Source organism: Cryptomeria japonica, chromosome 11 (genome assembly GCF_030272615.1).
Source record: "Cryptomeria japonica chromosome 11, Sugi_1.0, whole genome shotgun sequence".
Classification (NCBI taxonomy): Eukaryota; Viridiplantae; Streptophyta; class Pinopsida; order Cupressales; family Cupressaceae; genus Cryptomeria; species Cryptomeria japonica.
Genome location: NC_081415.1, coordinates 359694804 through 359719915, shown reverse-complemented (window position 1 = coordinate 359719915; position 25112 = coordinate 359694804). Strand labels below are relative to the sequence as shown.

At 37.2% G+C, this 25112-nt stretch overlaps 1 protein-coding gene across 1 annotated transcript; it reads left to right on the top strand.

Annotated features, from left to right (window-relative positions):
* Window positions 1–18317: 18317 nt before the first annotated feature.
* Window positions 18318–24848, top strand: LOC131040186 (uncharacterized). Its single transcript, XM_057973042.2, has 6 exons — window positions 18318–18761; window positions 22102–22174; window positions 23176–23269; window positions 23624–23743; window positions 23863–23923; window positions 24054–24848. The coding sequence occupies exons 1-6, from the start codon at window positions 18729–18731 to the stop codon at window positions 24585–24587; spliced, it is 915 nt and encodes a 304-aa protein (XP_057829025.1). The 5' UTR covers window positions 18318–18728; the 3' UTR covers window positions 24588–24848.
* Window positions 24849–25112: the final 264 nt, after the last annotated feature.

Genomic DNA, 25112 nt, shown 5'->3' with positions numbered 1-25112 from the left:
GCAGGGGCAGGCTACGCATATGTTTTGCGAGCTGGAGAGGAGATCGCCTACTGGAGGGATCTATACTATGCAGCCGTGCCAGCAGATCAGCGGGCTAGGAGCTTCCAGAGATCGTCGCGCACAGCGACAGCTATGGGAGGGAGCCGCAGGAGACAGGCATCCAGCGGTGGGGTCATGGGGCCTCCACCACCACCAGAGAGACAGGGGGATCCTGGGGCGGGTCCATCTATAGCTCAGACTCCGTCGAGGCGAGGCGGCTCCGAGGGAGGGAGTTCCTCATAGCTATAGTGGGCTCCCATTGTATCAGTATATGTACCATTGTTGTATTGTAGACACCTGCGGGTGATTCTTTTGTAGCCATATGATTCTTTTGACATCATTGTATCATGACACATTTGATTATATATATGAGATGATTCATTTTGCGGCAGCTATATGCATGTGTACCTTATGTGATGAAATGTTCTTATGTGATACATATTTTATGATATGGATGCTTATATGATGCAATGCAATATATTTTTGTTCTTTTATGTTGTATATGTGATGCATGATGCAAATGTGAATGTATGTAATGCAAATGAATATGATACTGCAAATGATTATTTACCTAATGAAAATGTGAGATGTGCTAACATGAGTTGTATGCAGGATGTGATGCAATTGTGATATCTATATGTATGTATGAAATGCTTATATGTGGTGATGCAGGTGCAACTATATGAAATGCAAATGTTTTTGGTGTGTCATTATACTCAGTCATGTGATAGCGGGCTACACGGACTCGAGAAGGACAATGGAAGTCAATCAAGAAAGGGGGATGGAAGACAGAAGATATGAGCGTGAAAGAGCTTCTTGTGCGTTATCATCATTGAGCTTTATTATGGCAGAATAGGTTATGACAATCGAGGCATTTGTTCGGCCCAGAAAGTCATTGTACCTGTTTGCATGGAGATAAGACAGTCACAAACAAGGAATGCCCCAGTTCATACTAGACTCATAGTGTCCTCATATCCTTGGACAAGTCATAGCATTACTAAAAGACAATCCATAGACAGCAAATGTAAATAGGTGACGATACCCCATCCTCGCCTTTCTAGTCAAAGACATCCTGGAGATAGAATCTCTAGTCAAAGACATCATGGAAAAGCTAAAAGACATGTCACCAAAAAGATAAAATCAAAAGAAAACCAAGACTCGACACCAACATCCACTGTAGTCCTCAAGTTTAGTGTCTCTTGTCACGTGTATAAGTCGAATTTGATTGTGGTCACAATGTTCACGTTCACAGAAAGGATAGATAGCACTGAACCATAATGTTGTCTGAGTCTGTTGAAAGATTTGATTTTGTTGAAGCTCATTGTTGCTGCTGTGTCTCATCTAAAACTGACCGAATCCATGAAACTGATACTTTATTGCGGAGAAGACGAAACTTTATTGCGGATCTGTGATGCAAATGCTGCTTTATTGCGGATTGTGCGTGGACAGACTTGAAGGAAGCTGGAAGAAACTGTACTCCTCGAAACATGTGATGTTCTCAGTTCCACACCCATCACTAGACGTAGGATCGGCCGTAGTCACAGATAGGATCTGATTTATTATGGATGAAAAGGGAGTGAAAAGGGAGGGTTATGGATGGCTAACCAATCTTAGGTATATCAATAACAAGCCATGATGGGAATGGGTAAGTTTATTGTGAGTGAATAGGTTGTGAGTGTGTGCAAAGTGAAAGGATGAAAGTGAATCCTGAAGGAGGGAGGAGCAAAGTCCCTACGCATGGCGCTGGTGACCCAGTTTTCACCATGGTACTTGCCCAGGGCGCCACCGAAGTGGTTTTCACCGTTGGACGAAATTATTTCTCTTTACTTTTTTTTTTTTTGGATTTTTCAATTTTTTTGTTGTCACAAGGCGCCTGTTTGCCAGGTTTTCACCAAGTAACGATTTTTTTGTTTTTTTATAATTTTTTTTGTATTTTTGAATTAGGATATTCCAAAGAGCTTATGTGTAGAACCTGCGAAGGTGCATGCTGTTGATAGGATCCTCCAAGGGTTCACCTTCTGTAGTTGAGAGCTGATATGCCCCAGATCCATATGCTGCTGTGATGATGTAAGGACCAAGCCAGTTGGGTTCAAATTTGCCCTTCTTTTCTCTATCTTGCTGATTCTTGGGGTTCTCTCTGAGGACTAAGTCACCTACCTCAAATGTGCGAGGCTTGACCTTGTGATTGTAACTGTGACTCATTCGTTGTTGGTAAGCCTTGAGATGATTAAAAGCAGTGTGTCGTCGTTCCTCCAGCAGTTCTAGTTCTTGTAAGCGAGAGACCCTGTAGTCTTCGTCGTTGATTATGTTTCTCAAGGAGACCCGTAAAGAAGGTAACTTGACCTCAATAGGCAAGATGGCTTCAGCACCGTAGACAAGTGAGTAGGGTGTAGCTCCTGTAGGTGTGCGGACACTGGTACGATAGGCCCAAAGTGCTGGATTGAGTTGGACATGCCAGTTACGGCCAGCGTCGTCGACTGTCTTTTTAAGGATTTTGAGAATTGTTTTGTTAGACGCCTCAGCTTGGCCATTACCTTGGGGGTAGTATGGTGTGGAGAAACGGTGAGAGATATGGAAGCGCTCACAGAGTTCACGAACATCCTGGTTCTTGAAAGGACGCCCGTTATCGGTGATAATGGAAGTAGGAATCCCGTATCGGCAAATGACGTAGTTCAGGATGAAAGTAGCGATTTGTTTCCCAGTAACTTGCGTGAGAGGCACGGCTTCAATCCACTTTGTGAAATACTCTGTGGCTGTGATAATGAATTTATGTCCATTGGAAGAAGGAGGGTGAATCTTGCCTATGAGATCGAGTCCCCACTGACAAAAGGGCCAAGGAGATGCAAGTGGCTGTAGTTCTTGTGCTGGTGCATGTATAAGGTCTCCATGAATTTGACACTGCTTACACTTCTTGACAAACTGATATGCATCTTTTTCCATAGTAGGCCAGTAGTATCCAATCCTGATGAGTCTCTTGGCCAAGGTAGGACCACTAGTATGCGGAACACATATCCCTTCGTGTACTTCTCGTAACGCAATTTGAGCTTCGTCACTCTCTAAACATCTAAGGAGGGTGCCATCTAGACCTCATCGGTATAGAATATCAGCTAGGATAACGTATCGGGAGGATTGGCGGATGAAAGTGCGGCGTTGGTTGTTCGATAAATCGGGAGGTAAGATGTTGTCGCGAAGGTATGTGAATATGGAACCATATAACTGGGATTCAGGACCAACAACACATATCATTTCCGTAGGAGTGATCTCATATGACGGAATCAGCAAGTTGTCAACCAGGAACTCATAACGAGTCTCATTTTGCCGTAGATCAATGAGCGAAGCAATTGTAGCCATGGCATCAGCAGCACGATTCTGTTCTCTTGGTATCTGTTCAAACTCTATTTTTGCAAAGTGCTGTTTCAGATCATCTACCAGTTGTTTGTAAGGCATTAGCTTTTCATCTTTTGTTTGATAATCATCAGTTGCTTGACGGATGACAAGTTGAGAATCGCCAAAAACACGAAGTTCCTGGATCTTCCACTGAACTGCAATTCTTAGCCCCGTTGTTAATGCCTCGTATTCCGCTATATTGTTGGTGCAAGGAAATGATAAGCGGTATGACTTTGGTATAGAATCACCTTGGGGAGTTATAAAGAGTATACCCGCTCCTGCCCCATGCTGTGTGTATGAGCCGTCAAAGTATAGTTGCCATGGCTTTGCAGGTGATATCGTTAGAATGGACTCATCTGGAAATTCTGACTGTAGAGGAACATCATCTATCATGGGAGCATCTGCCAGTTGATCTGCGATGGCTTGTCCTTTGATTGCTTTTCTGTCCACGTATTCAATGTCGAATTCACTCAAAATCATTACCCACTTGGCCAGTCGCCCAGTAAGTGTAGCTTTGTTGAGAAGATATTTTAGTGGATCAATTCTGGCAATCAACTTAGTCTTGTGAGTAAGCATGTAATGTCGTAATTTTTGTGAAGCGAAGACCACAGCGAGACATGCACGCTCAATTGGTGTGTAGTTTAGCTCATATCCCACCAATGTGCGACTGATATAGTAGACTGCTTTTTCCTTGCCGTCAGGTATTTATTGTGCTAGAAGTGCCCCCAGTGCTGTTGGAGTAGCTGATATGTAAAGTAGCAATGGTTGATCCGGAATTGGTGGCATCAAAACTGGCGGGTTCAAAAGATAGTCTTTAAGTGCCTGAAAAGCCTGTTGACAGTTCTCATCCCATTTGAACTTAATGTTTTTGTGTAGCAGGTGCTGGAAAGGATTGCACTTATCTGCAAGTTGTGCTATGAATCTTCGTATGGACTGGAGTCTCCCTTGTAAAGACCGAAGTTGACTGATATTCTTGGGTGGCGGCATGTCCAAGATAGCCTTGACTTTTGCTGGATCCGCTTCTATTCCTCTTTTAGACACAATGAATCCTAGGAGCTTCCCGGAGGTTACTGCAAAGACACATTTCTTTGGGTTTAATCTTACCTTGTATTTTTCCAGTCTATCAAAAGCAACTGAAAGTATGTCCAAGTGTGTATTTCTGTCTATTGATTTAACCAAAAGGTCGTCAACATAATCTTCCACCGTTATATGCATAAGATCATGGAAGATAGTAGTCATAGCTCGTTGATACGTGGCACCTACATTTTTCAGCCCAAAGGGCATGACATTCCAACAAAATGTTCCCCATGGACAAGTAAATGATGTTTTATGTTGATCTTCAGGTGCAATCCTGATCTGATTATATCCAGAAAATCCGTCCATTAAAGATAACATCTCATGACCTGCTGTGAGATCAACAATTAAATCAATGTTTGGTAATGGGAAATCGTCCTTTGGACAAGCCTTGTTGATATCCCTGAAGTCTGTACATATTCGGATGCTGCGATCTGGTTTGCTAACAGGTACTAAGTTGGAAATCCATTCAGGATAATCAATTGGGCGTATGAATCCGACATCTAGTAATTTCTCCAGCTCTGCCTTGACTAATAATGCCACTTGTGGATGCATTTTCCTCAATTTCTGTTTTACTGGTTTTGCCCCCGGTTTGACTGTTAAATGATGCATTACTAAGTCGGGGTCTAGTCCAGGCATATCAGCATAAGACCATGCGAAGTTGACTTGTCGTTCCTTAAAGAAGCTTATGAACCTTGCTTTCTCGACCTCTGTCAATGATTGAGCCAAAAATATGTTGTGTGGAATCTCTGCTGTACCAATGTTTGTCTTTATAGTCTCCTCTACCAACATGGATGATTTGTCCTCGTATGATGCTGGGAGAATGTCAAGCCTTCCATCTTCGGGCGCCTCAGAGAGGTTTTCACCCTCAGATACGTCCTTTCTTTTTACTTTTTTAGAGTCAGATAGCGCCACAGTGTGGTTTTCGCCATAAGACCCTTGTTTTGTTTTTATTTTCACATTTTTGCGACTAGAAGGCCCGACACCCTCACCAAAGTGTGCCATGTTATTAAGCTCTATGGCGTATCCTGCTTTATGGTCTCCAAGAGGAAGATCATCGCGAATGCCAAGATAATCGACTATAGCTTCGTCATTTTGAAATGTATCAAGCTGTGCTGGTCCATCCTGATCCCAGTCAATGAGTTGGGGGTGAACGAGGGGAAGGTCTTTAGTGTTTTCAGAGTTCACAAGGCTAATAGTGAAGATGTGGTTATATTCAGGTATGTCAAGGTAGTCATCGAGGTCGTCAATGGCACTCTCCTCATCAGTGTCGATCGTGAGTGAGTCCAAATTATCATCACTAGTAGCACCCTCAGGGACAGGTGTCCTCATCCTATGTGATCCTGACCTAGGGCCTTGAAACGAAGCTTGTGCGGGATCCTTATGGGTTGGTTCTTGACCAACTCTGAATTTCTTGTAAAACTCCTCCTCCTCTGTAGGTTCATCTGGCTCTCTAAATGTCTCATTGAGTTCATAGTTGCTGGAGGATTTGTCTGAACCCCATTCCCACTCATTGGAGTCTGTAGAATAGTCATCTTCTTGTTGGACTTCAGCCACTTTGACTCGCCATATCTGTTTTGTTCTTTTGTTGTGAATCTTGGGATTTAGAAAACCAAGCCCCTTGGAGCGTTCCCTTCTTGTAGTTAGCTCAGGTTGTAGAGGCTCCATGACACCTTTGCGTAGTCCGAGAGGGATTTTTCCATCATACCCGAATCTCTGCAGAATTTTGAAACCTTTACCATAGTTTTCACAGGGTATTATAATTTGATCATGTGTATCATCTGCAGCGTCCTTATATAGCATTTTATATAAATTTTCTTCCTCTAGTTCGCCCCATTTTTGAAAGACGGTAGGATCCCATTTGAGTAGCATGATGGAGATTTGCTTATTAGGATGTGGCCTCCCATATTCCTTGGGGGAGTTCATGACTTGTCGTAAGAACATTGTTTGATTCAGAGTGTATTCTCCCATGCCTTTGTCTTGAAACTTGGCTCTAAGTTCACCTTGTTTGGATGTCGAGGGCTTTAATGACTCAGGATCAATATATGCTGAAGAAGGAGTAGCCTCACGATTGCTAGGAATGATAGTCTCAGTATGTGATCTCAAGTTATTGCAATATATGAATGGATTTGGATCACCATTGACCGTTACCTCGACTCCATTATGAGGGAATTTTATGCATTGATGGTATGTTGATGGGACCGCTCTCATTTCATGAATCCACGGGCGTCCTAGCAATATGTTATACGTAAGGTCTAGATCCAGGACTTGACAAACCACATCCTTTGTGACTGGCCCTATTCTTAGTGGTAAGATGACCGTGCCCTTGGACGAACGCTCTTCATCATCATAAGCCTTAATGGTGATTTGGTTTGTAGCATTCATAGCTTTGTCAGAATATCCCAATTGTCTGATGGTGCTCAATGTACAAATATTAAGACCTGCTCCTCCATCTATCAGGACTTGTTTTATTCGGTGTTTATGTATGAAGGCTTCAATATGTAGAGGTGCATTATGAGGCTGACTTATGGAGGCGTCATCGGCTTCTGTGAATGTGAGGGAGTGTGGAACGGATAGGTATCCCACCATGGCTTGAAACTGGTCCACGTTTAGATCAGTAGGGATAGCAGTATCTCTCAAGGTTTTATCAAGGATAGCTTTATGTGCAGGAGATATGCGTAAGAGCTCAAGAATAGAGATGAGTGCGGGTGTTTTCCCTAATTTCTCTACAAGGTCGTACTCAGGCTTAGTTGACGAAAGATTGGTATTCTTAGTAGAGGTACCTGGCAATGTGATCTTACCTCGACGGGTTGTAACATGACATTCAGAGGTAGATGCGGACGAAGATCCCACACCTTTTAGGACAATTTTGGGTCTTTGAGGAGGATTCTCAGGATTTTTGTTTTTGATAGTAATGGTAGAAATATGATTGTCCATTGAGATGTGATTAATAGTGGAATCATAATTGTAAGATTCTCTAGTGTAATTGGCTTGATCATCTGTGACTTTGCCTTTTCCCTTGTCATGTTTTGGGAATGGTTCCTTAAACACCTCATGCTCTTGGTTAGATGAATGTCCCTCAATCTCAATATCTCCTCTGTCAATGAGATCTTGTACAATGTTTTTCAATCGATGGCAATTACTTGTCTTATGACCCTTGCTCTTATGAAATTCGCAAAATTCATCATCATTCCACCAATTCGGTTTTACCTTTGGTTCATATGGAGGAAAATCTGGGACCGTGATCACTTTGTTTGCTACGAGCTTTTTGAATACTGATTCAAGTGGTTCTCCCAATGGAGTGTACTTCCTTCGTGGTTTAGCAGCCGTTTGATTGTTCACTTGATTGTTGGTAGAACTTGATCCAGAAAAGACGAACTTTGGTCTCACTGTGTTGGCATCAACAACACCATCATTAACTGTGTTCTTGTTCTTGTTCCAAAATTTTGGTTTGTCCTTTCCTTTGAAGTCCTCTTTGTTTTCTTTGAATAGCTTGATTACTCCTTGTTCAATTAAGACCTTTTCTGTTGCTAGGCCCTTTTCAATGACATCCTTGAATGTAGACAAACAAGCTTTTCTGAGATCATAGCCAATATCCTTGTTAACGTTTTGTGTGAACATTTCCACCATTTGTTTTTGCGGGATTTCACAAGAGCATCTGCTAGCTAAGTTTCTCCATCTTTGTAAAAATGACGCAAAAGATTCTCCTTCTTTTTGTTTCGTATTGCACAAGGTAGTAACTGAGACATCTGTTTCAATGTTGTAAGAAAAATGCTGAATGAATGCTTCTGCTAAGTCGCCCCATGACTTAATACCAGGAGGTAATTGAGAAAACCATTCCATAGCTTGATTGCCTAAGCTCTGTGGGAACAACCTCATTAAGTATGTTTCTTCTGCCGCTACCTCAATGCAAGCTGTGAAGAATTGTCTTATATGTGCCTTGGGGTCTCCTCTCCCTCTATATTTATCAAATTTTGGTGTTACAAAGTGCGGAGGAAACGGAGGCATTGGAATGCTCTTATCAAAGGGATAAGGGCATATATCTCTCATAGTATATGTGGGTTTTGATGTGCCCATGTCTTCCACTTTCTTTTGTAGATCTCTAATTTGTTGCTCCAAATTATTTTTGGGAGGAGATGGATTTCTTGTAGCATATCCCATGTTTGAAACACCCATTTGAGGAGGAGCTTGTTGCATGTATGGATGATACTGATCGTAGACATGTCCATATGGAGGTCTATATTGTTGCGACATGTATGGAGCACTTGGCATAACTTCTTGTTGAGGGACCCCATATCTGTTTTGTGTATATAAACCATATTCAACAGGTCTTTCATTTTCCATTGTGTTGCCCCCAATTTTGACATGAGGTCTCCTTGTGTCAAAATTTTGAGGATGTCCTTGAGTATCCACTTGTCTTGATTGACCCATATCTTGAGCATGTGTTTGAGCATAGGGCCTCCATGATGGTCTTTGAGCGTAAGTATCATATGTTTGAGCTTGTGTATGTGGGATTGCCGGTTTTTGAAGCAGAACTGATGGTGACTCAGGCATCATATTCGGTCCTCTATTTCCTCCACTATTTGGTCTCCTTTGATCCATGTTGGGTTGAATTTGTTGTGAGGGTCGACTTTCCATAAGTTGAGATAAGTCAAAATCATGCGGTATTTTAGCTCCACTTTGTGCCATCATGTTTAAAAAGTATTGACGATCTCTCCTCATTATCTCTTCAACCAATCTATTGAATTGAGGATCCATTATGGATTCTTGTATGTCTGCTGATAGTATTGAAGAATTGTCAACATTGTCATTGAGTGTAGCATTGTTGTTTATAGTGTTTGCGCTTTCCACATTTGGATTGTGTCTATAAACATTCATGTCTGGTAATGTAGTGTGCTCAGGATTGTAGAAGACATCATTGTCATACTCATAAGAACTCATGTTTACGGACCCTTGAGCTTCTTTAGCTTTTCTCCTAGATTTTTGAAGATGGGTTTCAACCATGAACTAGGTGTTTAGCAATATGTGAGAGACTAGACGAAAATGACAAGAGTATGTAAGACCAAGAGTTGTATGGAATGTAAATGAATCTGAAGTTTACTTGCAATGTCCAAAGTGTAAGACCAAGTATGTATGTAGTAGAGTAGGTGTGACTTCCAAAGAGAGGATAGTTTCTCTTGATGAGGTAAGCTGACCTTGACTCTAAGTAAGACCAAATGAGACCCAAAGGTAAGAAACCTTGATGAGGGACCACTTAGCAAAGTGTAGTAGTGTGTAGTGTGTTGACAAAGTATGATGAGGACAAGCAAGTGACTTTTTTGACTCAAGTTTAGACAAGTATGAATGTAAAATGAGGTATGAAGCAATGATGGACTGTGTAAGACCTTAGAACAAGCTGAATGCTAGATGAAACCTGAAGAGACAACCTAGGAAGCTCAAGTATGCCGAAATTGATTTTCTTTGTTTGCTTGACTGTTAAACTTTTCAACTCCTGACACAGACGCCTCTGTATACTTCACAGACGCGGTTTTAAGACACAGACGCTACTCTGTTTGACACAGACGCGATTCTGAGATTTTCCTGTTGATGTTTACTGGGACTGTAACAGTTTTTTTGCAATTGTGGACACAGACGCGCCTGTATACTTCACAGACGCGATTCCTAGACACAGACGTGTCTCTGTTCGACACAGACGCTGATAAAAACACAGACGCTATTCTGTACTTCACAGACGCGTTTATCAGAAACAGACGTGGTTTGAACAGACACAGACGCGTTTCTGTAACCTTAGTGCAATCTTTCCTATCTGTGAATTCGTTTTGCTGTGACCAAATCTGATTTTTCGACTGTTTTTCGTGACAAGAGGACACAGTGTTGATGACCCAATGTTTGCAGACTGTTTAGACTCCAAAAAGTGTGTTGTTTGATGTAAAAAGTTTTTGCATACACTTGAAGACACAAAAGACACAATGTTTTGCTGTTTTGTCTTTGAGTGTTTGAATGTTTATCATAAGTCAAGCACAATTCTTATGGCTGGCCAGGACAATAATTGTTGATCCCACATGGGGTTTTACCCCCGAGGCTACGCTATTCAGAGCGGATACTTAGATGCTTGACCTCACTGGCTCCACCCTCGGCACTCACTTCTCGGGTCAGCCAAGCATCAGTCCCCATGAAAACTCCCCATGGCGAACTTTGTATCTCTACTAAGAACCGTATGTGTGTGGGCCGCTACCAGAGGTCCGACCTCCTGCCTCAACAACTAGAAGGATTTGGGCATCTAAAACAATGAGGTGCTAGTAAGGGCATCCGCTCGTGTGGCCATACATGCGGCACTTTCAGCTCTGTAAATACAGAAGGCTCCCAGCCGGTAGGGGTTACGCCCTACAAATGATCAAATAAATTTGATCAAACGGGTTTATGGGGAGACATAGTGTTGGTATGAACTAATCAGCACACATTATTCATAGTTTTCACCATGAATACATTTGATTATAGTGGCTTGGAAGAAGATGGCTTTTCTTTTGCTACCACTTGGGTCGTTCTCTTCTCACTAGTAGTCCTAATGACCACACGGGAAGACAGGCCCTCTAAAGAATAAACAAAAAGAGCCTATTGCTCAAGACACAAAAGACAATGATTCAATTTTAGTGCACCAATTGAAGTGTTTGCTAAGCTATGAAACAAGGCACACAATAAAAATTACAAAACCCTAGCCAAGGCCCTGCAACAAAATTGTTAGTAGTTTGGGTTGTTTCAAATGATAACCCCTTCCTGCAAGCACACAAGTTAGGTAAATTTTAGAAAACCCAAAAAGACTTTGTGAAAAGGGGCCTTCAACAAAAACGTATTTGCCTCCAAAGCAAGCTGCACAGACCAGGTTAGCTAGATCTGCAAAGGTTAGCCGAAAATAAACCAGATCTGGAACCCTAAGTACAAAATCCGAAAACCCGAATCGAAAAACTTGAAAAATTTGCAAAACAGAATGCACAGACGCTGTTATACCAGACACAGACGCGGTTCTGTGATTCACAGACGCGATCTCAGAACACAGACGCCTCTTTCTGCTACAGACGCGATAAGATGATGCACAGACGCGATTAGGAATCACAGACGCGACTTTCGGAAACCTGCAAAAAAATAGAAAATGACAGAAACACAGACGCGATCCAAGATATCGCAGACGCCTCTGAAATACAGAAACGCGATCCGAACACTCGCAGACGTGGAAAAAAAACCTAAAATGTCGTCGAAATCGTCCGATCTGCAACTTCAAAAATGCGAAATCCGCAACAAAAATGTTAAATGCAAAGGGACAAGTGTCCCACCGGGCGTGCCAAAATGTATATGGTGAAAATGGATAACAATAAACAACAATATTGAAAGACTAAAATGGATTCAACCACCAAACCCTAGCCTAACAATGAACAAAGATCCACCATAACATATGAAGATAACCTAAGACAATGCAAATAACTCAAAATCACAAAGATTATACCATCACCTGTCCACTAGGGTTTTGATCTCCATTCTTCCTATCTCCATTGATCTTGTTTGGTATGCTTGCTCTCAGATTTTTGTATGCACAAGAGCTCAACAAAGAACGGAATGTGGTTGCAAGTAGAATTGTAGTGTAGTCAATTGATCAAGTAGTTAGGGTTTGATAATGAAGGAAGCATCTCCTTAAATAGAAGACACAATAAGAAATGGAGGGTTAAGATTGAGAGGTGTAAAAAGAGAGGTCGGCTAGGATTAGAGGGTAGGTATAAGAAATACCAAAATAATGAAAGGGGTAGGTAGTGTAGGAATTAAGAGATGAATGACATGTGTCATGTGTAGAAAAAGATAATGAATTAATTAAATAAATAAAGATATATTTAATTAATAGAAGAAGTAGGACAATTAAATAAATAAAATATTTATTTAATTTAGGAAAGGGATAATTTAAATAAATGAATGTATTTATTTAAATGAGAAATAAGGCTAGAAGAGGATAAATGAATTAATTAAATAAATAAGGATTTATTTAATTAATAGAAGAATTAGGCTTAGATAATTAAATAAATAAAATATTTATTTAATTAGACATGACAATTTTAGGTGTCTACAGAAACAAATACAGACTTGGCATATGCGTGAAGTGACAATGAAAATAGAAGATTATGTTAGAAAGTATGAAAGAGAACAAATTTGAACAACTGGTTTTGTTTTTAGATAGACTACAATTCTAATTACAATGCATGTCATGACTAAAATATCAAGCATGTAGTAGATGACTATGGCAATGTTTCAGCTATGCATGACATATATCGTAATGAAAAGCTTTATGCATAAAAATAGACATAAGGTTGAGGAGGTTCATGACATATGTTTACACAAACTAGAAATTGGTTTAAATATTATAGCTATGAGAGTATCATTGCAAGTGTTGGAACCCTAAAATTTGCAATTTTTAGAATTCCAAATTCCAAGACAAGGAGGAAGAAAAATTCTAAATATATATATATATATATATATTGAATAGGTACAAGTAATATATTTTATATTTGTTGCACAATATGAAACCATAACATAAACACAATAATGGGCATAAAAAATGGAGTGTGAAGCACCAAAGGGGGTATTTACATCATTTAAAGACCATTTATCCATTATATACCCATAAAATAGCCTTAAAATACCTCTAATATGCCTAAACAACTTGTAAAGTGACAATTAATTACATAAACTAAGGCAATTTCGGGATTTGGAATTATTTTTATTTAAAAGGGGGGTGTCTTTTCACCCAAAGGGGTATGAAAACCATTCAAACACATATATATGTGTGATGTAAAATGTAAAGAGAGAAGAAAAAACAGAGAATAGAGAGACAAGAGGTGGAGGCAATTTTGTACTTTTAAACTTTTTATCAAAAATAACCAGTTGCATTTTCTTTCTCATATGTGTTGAGAGTTAACATATTTTTAGAAGGCAGTTGCTTATGATATTATCTAAAAGTGGATAAGGTTATTCGTGTTCTTCCAGTAAAATTTTGTGTTTTATATTGTAGATTTGGATCAAAAAGATTTACTCGCGAATTGTAATTGTTCCTTGTATTTCTTCCTTGGATGGTCTCTTAAAAGTTAGGGTTAAATTCATTCAAGCAGTTTACAATATAGACATTGAAGTAGAGCTCATAAGAAACAGTAACTGATAGACTCATCGAGAGGTGGTGGGATTAAAAACTGTCTCATAAGTTTACACAATAAGTCCTGAAGAAATATAAGACTCTGTAGCCCAAATAGGAGGAAAGGCACTGATCATTTGTAAACAAACCCTTTAACCATACCAGTTACCCTTTACCTTTAAGCATTAGGATTAGTAGAGTAGGTATAGTAGGCAATTTAGCCAAAGTGTAACATATATACTTTTGTAAGATACATAGATCAATACACACATCTGAAATCAATCTGTTTAAGAAACTTATGCCATTCTGAGACTAGGAGATATCAGATTAAGACACTAAATCTGCTATAAAAAGCATTAGTTGAAGGAACGACTAGTGAGTAGGTATACCCGCCTAGGTTCTATAGAGCCTAAAGTGAGAGAGTTAGTAACCAAATAGGTTCACTCTATAAGTTGGCCAAGTCAATTGGAGGGTTTGATCATAGGAGTTGGCATTTCCTTAGAACCTATCCAATCTGTTGATTTGAGACCCAACAACAAGGTCTTCAGTAGTTGGAGCATGAAGGTATTGATGCCTTGTAGCTTTTGAATGGAAAAACCTACAAAATTGCCAAGTATTGCAAATGAATATAAATGACATAAAATCAGTTTAATTAGCATAAAGAAATTGAAAGAATAAGTGCAATTACTATAATCACATGTTAAGTGTCAAATAAAGTAAAGAAAGTGGATATGTTTTGAAACCATAATCATAGTGATCTATAATAATTGATTACTTACATTGAACAATAGACCTATGAGAATTCATAGAGTTTGCTACACAATCAAGACCCCAAGGAACAAAAACAAAATTGCATTGTAAATGCATATGACAGTGCTCACATGTGTTACAATGATAAAATATTACAACTTTTTTTATTAGCATTGGAAATAAATACTAAATACATGTTCATAATCATAGACAAGACATTGCAAATCAATTCTATTTACCAGTGACATTTTGTAGATCTGACCTAGTGTCTATTGCATGAGAAAAGATATGGACTATAAATATAAACTTGTTTTTATTTCCATTTAGCTACTAAAAAATGCAGATGTCTCCTTTTAAATCATTATCATGGACAAAGCATCTCCAACCTACAGAGAAGATAGGCGTATTATTGTTAATGATGCATGTGACTTTCCATTCATTGTCTTGGGCAACCAAAAGAGCTATTTCGCTTGTTATATAGGCAATCGAATTGTATTTGCATAACGCTTCTGGAATTGCATTCACAAATCATGTCAAAAACATTGTTATTTGAACCAATAAATCATTTTGTTAAATACCTGTAATGTTATAAAACCTCTGGTTTTAATTTAAATTTGCAAACAAAAATATAAGGAAATAAATTAGAGGATTTGATCTTACTAAGATCAGTGGCCGATTTGTATTCCACGATTCCATAACCACTATACACAAAGTTTTATCTGATTTGAAAATAGGAACATACTCAATTAGCATGATGCATTGTTGGCCTGAAACAAAATTGAGTTTCTTGTTAGATCAATTGTCTTAATTTAATGAAAATTGGCATTATTAGTTTGATACGGTTAAGCAAGTTATAAATGTAAAAAAGTAGAAAGCTTTTTACTTTTTGAGCTAAACTTTTTCTTATTGATTAATGAAGATCTCCTTTTTGCTTTTCATTTTTTAGTAACTACTTCAACTTCATAATTGTTTTCATCATCATAAATTAAATCAATCACTAATCTATTGTTCATTGTTTCAAGTGAACTATGCTTTTTTGGAGCAAGGTATTGAAAGCCGTGAACATTGGAATTTTTTCGGCACCCAGTGCTTGCATAAATATCAGCATACAAGCAAGAGTTCCCTATGTAGTTGAAGAGAAGAATATCTCCAAATGGTAGCATGTGATATCCGACAAATTCTTTCTAGCCATGCCCAAATTCAAGTTCATTGTTTTTGTTTGCTAACTGCACCTTCCATTACTGCCCGGTTGTACGTTACAATACTACATGGGTAGCTTTTTCATTTGATAATTCAATTTAACAAATGTAGGGGGAATGATTTGCGTGTAACACATTCCACAATTGAATTTCACAAGTTTCAAATAATTTACATGGGATTTTCTAAAGTAAAAATTTTCGGAGGAAAAGAAGTATAGAACTTACCAGCTTCTCCACAAATTCTTCAAGCATGAGCTGGAGAAAAAAAGGCATATCTGCCATGCTTTTTATAACAGTTTTGGATACATGTTGTACATGGTACAAAAATGTTTTCTATTTTTTCTTTCTCCATGGCAAGGTCAACTAGAATGGCTATAAAAATAATATAAGATAAAAGTATGAAAACTTTGCATTGGTCTTAAAGCAAAGATCAAAGGTGTTTGCATAGATATTCATATTAATAATCGATAAAAGTTATAAAATGAGCTTAGTGCATTTAAAAAGATTAAATATATTATGATAAATAAAATTAAATATACAATATGATCCACAAAAGAATTCTAAACTAAAATAAATTAAACTAAATAAATGTAAATATTATATTCTATCTTTTCGTATATAAAACTATAAATAACAAACATTACTTTTAAAACTCACATTCAAAGCAAAAATCTAAAATATTTATTTTTTATATTCTATCTTTTTCAAATATTATTTTTAAAATTCACATAATATATACTAACCTTAATATTTGTAAAAAACATTTAATTTTTTTTAATTTGTATTTTGTGGGTTTCATACAATCAAAATTTAAATTTAGTTGTAATATATAGATATTCATAAGATAATATAATATTAATAGTCAATTAAAGCTATAAAATAAGCCCAATATAAAGTATCTTTCTAAATTGGTATTCAATTTTTTATTTTTTTAAAATGTAAATTTAAAAAATATTAACAAAATTTAAGAAATAAATAGAAAAAATCATTTCTATTCTATCTTTAGAAATATGATTTTAAAAATTCTTACAATATTTTTTCTTAAATTTATATTAAAATATTACAAAAGTGAAGATAGCACATACATATGTAGAATATACAGAATAAAACAAATAATATAAATAATATATTATAAGCTTGTGAGTCAAACGACCCAAACAACCCTGGTGGTGGTTTCACCAAGCAAGTGTTTTAACTGCTGTACTACATGGTTAGTTGGAATATATGCTGTGTGTGTTGGGATTTTAATGTTGAAAGTGTATAGGTGTAATTTAAATCTATTTGGGTTTTAGAAAACTTTTTCAATCTACTTCTAGTTATTATTAAGAGCTACATTACAACCTCAAGATATATGGCCTACAAGAGTGGAACCACAATTTATAGGGAAAAGGAGTTATTATTAGGAGCTACATATATGGCCTACAAGAGTGATACTATAATTTATAGGGAAAAGCAGTTTCATTACAATCTGCTTACACTTTTAAAGGGAAGATTTCCAACCAAAGGCTACTATAATTAGTTGAATTTCACAAAGCACAAAATGCCATGATTACAACATGGCATGCTTACTTAAATTTCAGCATCAATCTTCCCTGGACATTCAAAGAAGAGATTCACGTGGACAATCAAAATTACGTCCTCATATCATCTTTCTTGGACATTCAAGCAAGATTCAAAAGGCAAAGAATTTTGGTATAATATAGTGTAGATATAAAGGAAAGATTCAGAAGGCACAAAATGCTTAGATTAATGTACTTTGATTCATAAATCAAAGACCCCTATCATTACTTCAATTGCCTCATAACATTGGCATGTGAGAGTAAAATTCACAAACCAGAGACCACTATGGTCACTTTCATTTCAAGTTTCAAAATGATCTCGCTTGACCATTACAAATCAAAATTGAAAATGTATAGACCAACCTTTCATTTCAAGTTTCAAAATGATCTTGCTTGGCCATTAAAAATCAAAATTGAAAATGTAGAGACCAACATAATCTTAATATTTTTTTGGCAATTGAAGACCTCAACTTCAAGAGAAGTATTAACATAGAAAAGGCTTACTTTGAAATTAATATTTGAATAAGAATAAAACATATCGAATCTCGTGTCTCCCAAAATGAAGTATTAATAATTCCAAAAATAAAAATCAGTCGATTGCAAGTGACTAACCTAAGATTGTGTTGTGAGATGTTTTGCATTTAGTAGTTTCAATTGATTTATGTTATCCATGAAGAAAAATAAAACATTACAATCAATTGAAAAGTATTAATTGTTGACCACGCATGCAAAACTAAAATTTCTTCTTGCTTTTGAATTCTCAAAGATAATGATAAGAATGAGTACAAAATTAAAAAAAAAACCATTTCAATATTTTAATTTCTTCTTGCTTTCAAATTCTCAAGTATAAGGATAAGAATGAATATAAAATAACAATCAATATCATAATCTATAAAACATTAGAAAACCATTCCAATATTTTCCTTGATATTTGATTCGTTACTTATTTTTTTTAATGAAAAAAGTAAAAATGCAATAAAAAAAGAAAAAAATGATTTTAATAAACAATAAACATAAAACATAGAATACAATTTTTGACATAATTTTAAAAACAAATTAATAAATCATAATAAATACCCATTTTTATAAAAAACATATAGGCCTACTCGCAACTAATTATTAGATCAGGAAGAAACACTCGTGAAAACAAAACAAATCCAAATCGAAAGATGTTGCAATTTTGGGCCTCGGAAGTTTATCGGTTAAGTAACCGCAAGAGGCGATGTTTATTCGCAAAGAGATCCAATTGAGGAGGGACGTGGCATCATCTGAGGCCGTGAGGCGTAACCTCCGAGTCAACTTGTGGCGTCAAATCTAGGTCACCAACACTAACCCTGGGTTAGCCATTCTGCCAAGGAACCAACGGAGAGGCTTGCAGAGCCGAGGGCTTCACTGCAACCAGATCGGCGGGCATGGGCGTCAATTCTGCTCCTCTGTGGCACTCGTGAAGGAAGATGAAGGAGGTAGCCTCATACAATTCCATTAAATGATTGGAGCGGCGGAATATTTCATTCTAGCGTAGCGTAAGTGAAGTGAACCAGCGGTTGGTCAATCATGAAGAAAAAGCTCGATACTCGCTTTCCCGCGGTATGCACTTTTAGTGCTTTACTTCCCAATATCATTTACTCGTTCTTGACATTCTCGTAGACTTAGGGTTTGTTGATTTTAGTTCCAGGTGCCCTGTATTAGATTTTGTTTAGGGCAATCGCTCCTAATTAAATTGTCGTGGACTTGCAACAATTTCCATATACTCACGATGCTTCCTATGGCCTATGTGTTTTGACCTCGAAAAATTTCTCTCTCTCTCTCTCCTTCTGGAATGATTTTGAAAAAAAAATTCTTTGATTTTTTTGTACCAAAAGTCACCAGATATAATTGCATTGAATACACAATACATGCCAAGTTCAGTGCAAGATTCTTCCAAAGCTTCTTTACTGCTACCTATCTTCTGGTTGACATGTTGTAACCTCTGTTACCGGGTTCACGAGGAAACCTGGACAAAACCGGACCAGTCCAGGCAAGGTTTGGATCCCGGTTAGGGTTTTCGGCTAACTCGTAGGGTTGCAGAAAGGTGCATTTAAAATGCATTTAAAAAGTCAATTTTTTTTAGAAGTTAATTAGTCTTAAAAATGCATTTTTTTGAAGGATTTGGAGCTTGTTTACATTGGATAAATTATGAAAATGGCATGCGCCATGAAGGTCGTTATGTGCCCTGGTAGCAGGGTTTCATCACACCCGCATACCCCACCATGATTTTAGAAAGCAAAAAATAAAAAAAATATTTTGCACCTGGATTAGATGGAAATGCAGCCTTTTTTCTCTTTACTTGGCTTAAAATAACAAAAATAGCATTTTGCTTTGTTTTTATGAATTTTTCATTGTTTAGTAGTATCCTGAGTTGTCCCCAATTAAGTCCCAAGTAATTGAATTCCTTTTTTGCTTTTGGTTTGGTAAACAATTGAACCTGAACCCAGACCAAGAACATAGTTCAACTTTGTTTCCATTCTGTGCTATATAAGGTTGGCAGTTCTATATTTATTGATTCATATTATTTAAGATTGTGGTGTTTCTATTTAATTGATTCGTTCCATTTAAGATTGAGCAATGACTCTACTCTATAAAATGCATATGAATGCTTATGTAAGCTCAATAGGCTAGGGCATTGTTACAAAATCTGGCCAGATTTGGCTCAAATCTGGTTTAGACGATTTGTCAAATTCGGTCCAGATTTTTCAATTGCTATAGAAATTTTGCCATCTGGACCATTTAGTTTGATTTTCTGAATTAATCAATCTTATTGAACCTTGTAATTATGGGCTAGAGCCAAAGTTCTGGTTTCTATGTGTCTCATCATTTGCAACTCATTGGATAGTTGGGTGTAGGTCAATTCATTTTTTAATTCCTTTTGGAAATTTGTTCCATCTTATCCAAATTTGTCTCTTGTTACTTTTTTGTTCCACTCTAATCAATAGTGTATATTGTGAGCTACATCTTCTTTTAGTATGATATATTGCATGTTGAGACTATGGTTCTTTTGCTAATGGCTGTCTTCATCCTGAACAAACATCCTGAAACCACAGCGCAGAGCACAACTACCCAGAAACCATTTATTTATGTACAAAAAATACAACTGTTTGAGAAACAAATAAAAATGCTACCTTGAAGATATCTTGTGCATGGACAGACAGACAACATAAACACTACCAGAACATTTGCTACAGTGAGAGGGCCCCAGTTTGCTGCTACATCCAGACAACTATTGTTGAGTGTACCTCGCCACTGTCATACTTGGCCTCAGTACATTTTTGAACCCAATTTTGCCACCTTGCACATGAATGCTGGCAAGATAAATAAATACAACACATGGATAAAGCCCACAGAGAGCTATATTAAAAATACAAGGCCACTGATCCTGTCCAGAAGAACCTCAGTGAACTTTGATAATTAAAGAGAAGAAATTTTAAGAAGGGAGCAAAAATTAGTAATACAATTCTCAGCAGGCGGAGGAAGATATTTATGAAGAAAAGATGAAAGGTTCTGACATTTTCATTTGGCTTATCACTGATCTTAGTTGAGAAGGGCAGCTGAACAATGCCAGCATTTGCCAGGAATTCAGCTGCTTGATTACATTTTCTAGAACAGTAATGGTAAACATTTTCTTCAAAATGCTTACCCAGCGGACACACTTAGGATAATTTTCTCTTAAGCATTCAAGCCACATAATAGACCCCTTAGACAAGCTATCACCTGAGAAGTCACTCAAGCAACCAACTTCTTGCAACCCAAAGAAGAAGTTAACTTAAGATCCTCCAACTGTTAATGCCTGGGGTGCATTGTTCGAAATGGAATCAAAAAAGAAATGGCCACCTCTAATGAACTGCCCCAAGGAAGAGTGCACCACAGCCCACGCACCCACTAATCTGGGATTATCTCTAGCCACACCATCGGAATTCTTTCAGGAAACGTTTTTGGAGGAGGTTTCCAAGAAGCAGCTAAATGCTTAATTTGGTTATTAGTTACCCCATTATCAATGGATTGTGTGTGTGTTGTATTTGAATTAATATAAATTATTTAAATTTTTAAGAAACCAAATAAAACTTGAGTAGCCGGAAACTCCTATGTCCTGCCTTGGGCGCATGTATCCAATACAGCCCGGATACACATCGGATACTGTACCCATGCATTCCCAAAATAACTTGATTTTCAATTGTGCCAAATACTATGTAATTTGATTTTTTCAAAATTTGACGTAAATCTTCTTAAATTTAATTTAAAAAAACTTCATTCATGTAATAAAAAAAAAAAATGGTATAAACAAAACCTACACCAAATGAGACAAATGAAATGTTTTTCTATTTCAGCAACCCATTTTTGTGGGTTATCTTTCAGTGCAACTCTACTATTTTTGCATATTGTAAATTGTTAAATCAACTTATAATTATTTATGTAGCAATTATGTGTCCATATTGCTTTGGAATTAATGAAAATCTCCTCTAATAACTTAGAAAATTGTTTTAAACATATGTATATGTGATTTTTATGAATGTCGTATCTGGCCGTATCCATTTTGGGGGTCTTAAAAAATGGCCGTATCTGTATCCAATATCGTATCCGTATCCGTGTCCATGCAACTTTGAATAAAACATTTGGACAAATATCAGTGCATATTCTGTACCAAATGTTCAGTTATTGCCATAAATGAATTTAGAAAAAAATCTGCCCCATCATATCCCAGAGTAAAATATTTCTTAATGATATTTGATATTAAATTTGTGCTTCTATAAATAGTTTTTCATTTGGAGATCAGTTCTCCGTACAAATAATGCAGATTTTTATAACCATGTTTGAAGATTGCAAGCATGTACTGTGTGATGGAAGCAGTAGAACTGTAATTTAACTGAGATATTTTTGTTTTTTTTATTTGCAGTCTCGTATAAAAAAGATAATGCAAGCTGATGAGGACATTGGCAAGATTGCACAGGCAGTGCCTCTCTTAGTATGTGAGTAATCATTACCCTTTGTTTTTGTTCCCACAACAACATTGAAATGTTGAAGTCTGTTTCCTATTTTATTCCTGTTTTATATTAGTTATTATGTGCCATTTGCCGAATTTGTAAATATCTGGCAATCTTTCTGGAATCAGGTCATAGAAAGGTTCTAGAACTTAAATTTCTATTTTTAAGCAGCTGTTCAGTTTCTTTTGTTGTTATTTCTTTTGTCCAAACAACCAAAGCTCGGGTGATTGACATGATGTAATACAAGCAAAGCTTGGGATATAAAAGTACAAAGAAGGGATACCAAAAATATGTACAATGAAGAAAGTGCTTAGGTCTGTGCGGAGTGTTCCTTGTCAAAATTTTATGTACAGTCAAGAAAATTTTAAGGCCTGTGTAGTGTTCCTAATCAAAAATTCAATTTCAAGTTGTTGAGGTTAGTAGAATGTGGGTGGGAAGTTGAGGGTTGTTTCTTAATGTTCATTTCTATCTTCATTAATAGACAGTTGCTGTTAATGCTTCTAGACAATTATCATACTGTTAGTGTTGCCGTTAACAAGACAAATGGTGTTGATATTAGTTGATACCTTATTCAACATAATTCATTTTGGACTAGTATTGTACTAGTACCTGTAGGTTGTTGTTAATTGCTATTAGTGGCTTTTGTAATTGTAATTATTTTTGTTTTTTGGTATAATGGCACCGTGGTCATCCCCATGTTTGTTCCTGCTGTTTCTTTACTCCCTTTAAAAGAGGATTTGGTGGAACATAGCATTTTTATGAATTTGATGATTGATGAGTATTTGTTAAAGAGGAGATGGAAAATTGAGGTTCTCCTGAGCATTCTATTGTCACTTTTGTTGTGATTTTCTATTATTGTTGTTTTTTGGGTTCTGAAGGTTATATTTAGGGAGCTAGAGTTTCTTTAATTTCCTTTCATTTTTGTACATCTAAAATAGCTACCTTTGGTATGCTAAAGCATGTTCCTTCTATCTTTTGTTTTGCAGCAAAATCACTGGAGTTATTTTTACAGGATCTTTGTGATCGAACTTATGAAATAACTTTACAGAGGGGGGCTAAGACTGTGAGTGCCTCACATCTGTAAGTGTCTATATTTCCAGCAGAAACATTTGCCTCACTGGCTTTTATCTAGTAAAAGTATTTTACCTTACTGAGAAGGCCTTTGGCCTTTATTGCAAGTAGTTAGTTCAATGAGGATGGATTTTGATGCTTTCTTTCCTTATAAAATTGGACACAATTCTAGCAAGTAGTTAGTTTAACTTTTGAGGATGGCCTTCATTGCGTGCCCTCCTCGAGAAAAGTTTGCAGTGCAGGCTGCTAAGTGGTATCTGAAAAGAAGTAATAGTATTATCTTAAACGAAGTAAATACTAGAAGCTTTTGAATGTTTTATCATTCAGTTTTAAATTTTGCTGTTCCCTTTTCTTGATTGGCAGGAAGCAATGCGTATACAGGTATAATGTTTTTGATTTTTTACGTGAGATTGTTAACAAAGTTCCAGACATGGGGGGTTCAGATGCTGCTACTGGTGATGAAAAGAATGGTAGTAGGAGGAGGTAAATATTGATTGCAATCTAATTTTGAGTATAAATATGACTACGGATGTTAAAATGTATTTTGAGAGCATATGGCCTTATTTTACAATTGTTTTCTGGTGTTTTTTTGTTTGTTTCAGAAAAGCACAAGAAGGAGATGAAAATGAAAGTGATGAGGAGGATGTTAAAAGGGCTAAAATGGTAAGGACCAAAATGTTGATATTTAGGTGTTGATTGTTTGCAAGGGAATATAGACTTGTGTATTGCTGTTGATGTTTTTATGGGGCTGCCAGTGTAGTAACTTCTAGCTATTTGGGTTCTTTTCAAATAGGGTGCACATTGTGGAAATACAAGAGGAAGGGGAAGAAGAGGAAGAGGTAGAGGGAGTAGAGGCAGTACTAGTGCAAGAAATGATACTGTTGCTGATAAATTTGAGGATGAAGACCTAGATTTGTCTCCCGAACATAGTGATAAACAGGAAAGACTGTCAGAAAGTCTTACTGATGTTAATGCAGAGGCAAGAGAAACGAAGTTAACAGCCGGTATGAGTGCCTCCCCTGTTGTAAGAAATTTTGATCTCAATATGGAGCTAGATGAAAGTGGAGATGTGGCAGATGTGCAACCTGCTGTCAAACAGGAAGAAATGCATCCTGGTGGCCTTTGCAGTGTACATCCTGCTGTTAAAGAAGAACAAATCTCCAGTGACGTTGCAGGTGTGCAGCGTGATGTTAAACATGAAGAGCCATGTCCTAGTTGGCCTCATTCAGATGTAGATAATGTAACTCTAGATTCCATGCATTTTCATTTGCGCTCAGATAGAATTGTTGATCAGGATGAAGATGACTACGACAATGAGGATGTATAATGCATTACACAATGGAGACTTGTTTTCCTCATTTCAAGGGTGTAGAGTAGAATTGGACAAACCTTTACCATTCAGATAGATTAACACCATAGACTTACTGACAGTTAGAGAAAGTTCACAACGAAACATCTTCCAAATATCAGATGTAATGAGTTCTTGTACATAATATTTTGTCAACTTTCAAGGAGGGTCAGGAAATTTGTATTGGTTTGAATGCTTACTTTTCAGGCACTGAAGAATTTACAGCCAGTCTGTTGCTTTCCTCTTTGTTTTATCTCTGGATGATAGCACCAGTTTCTTCTCGAAGGGCAAAATTTATACTTCAATGCTAGCATCAGTCTGTGCTCAAAAGGGAAAATGTCTCTGGATGGTAGCAACAGCCTGTGCTTGAAAGGGGAAATTCTGTTTTCACCTTTCTCGTATTGAAGTATTTACAGTCAACTAGGTGGGAACCTTTTCCACTTCACTTTTTTTTCCCTTTTTCCTTTTTTCTTTGTGTTCTTGACAACATACACAGGCAGCTAA

Excerpts from the sequence above, each read along its gene's own strand:
- LOC131040186 (XM_057973042.2), top strand. The coding sequence starts at position 18,729 with ATGAAGAAAAAGCTCGATACTCGCTTTCCCGCG. Across the intron at positions 22,175-23,175 it reads GGCAGTGCCTCTCTTAGTAT|CAAAATCACTGGAGTTATTT; the intron begins GTGAGTAATCAT and ends TTTGTTTTGCAG. Across the intron at positions 23,744-23,862 it reads AAGAATGGTAGTAGGAGGAG|AAAAGCACAAGAAGGAGATG; the intron begins GTAAATATTGAT and ends TGTTTGTTTCAG.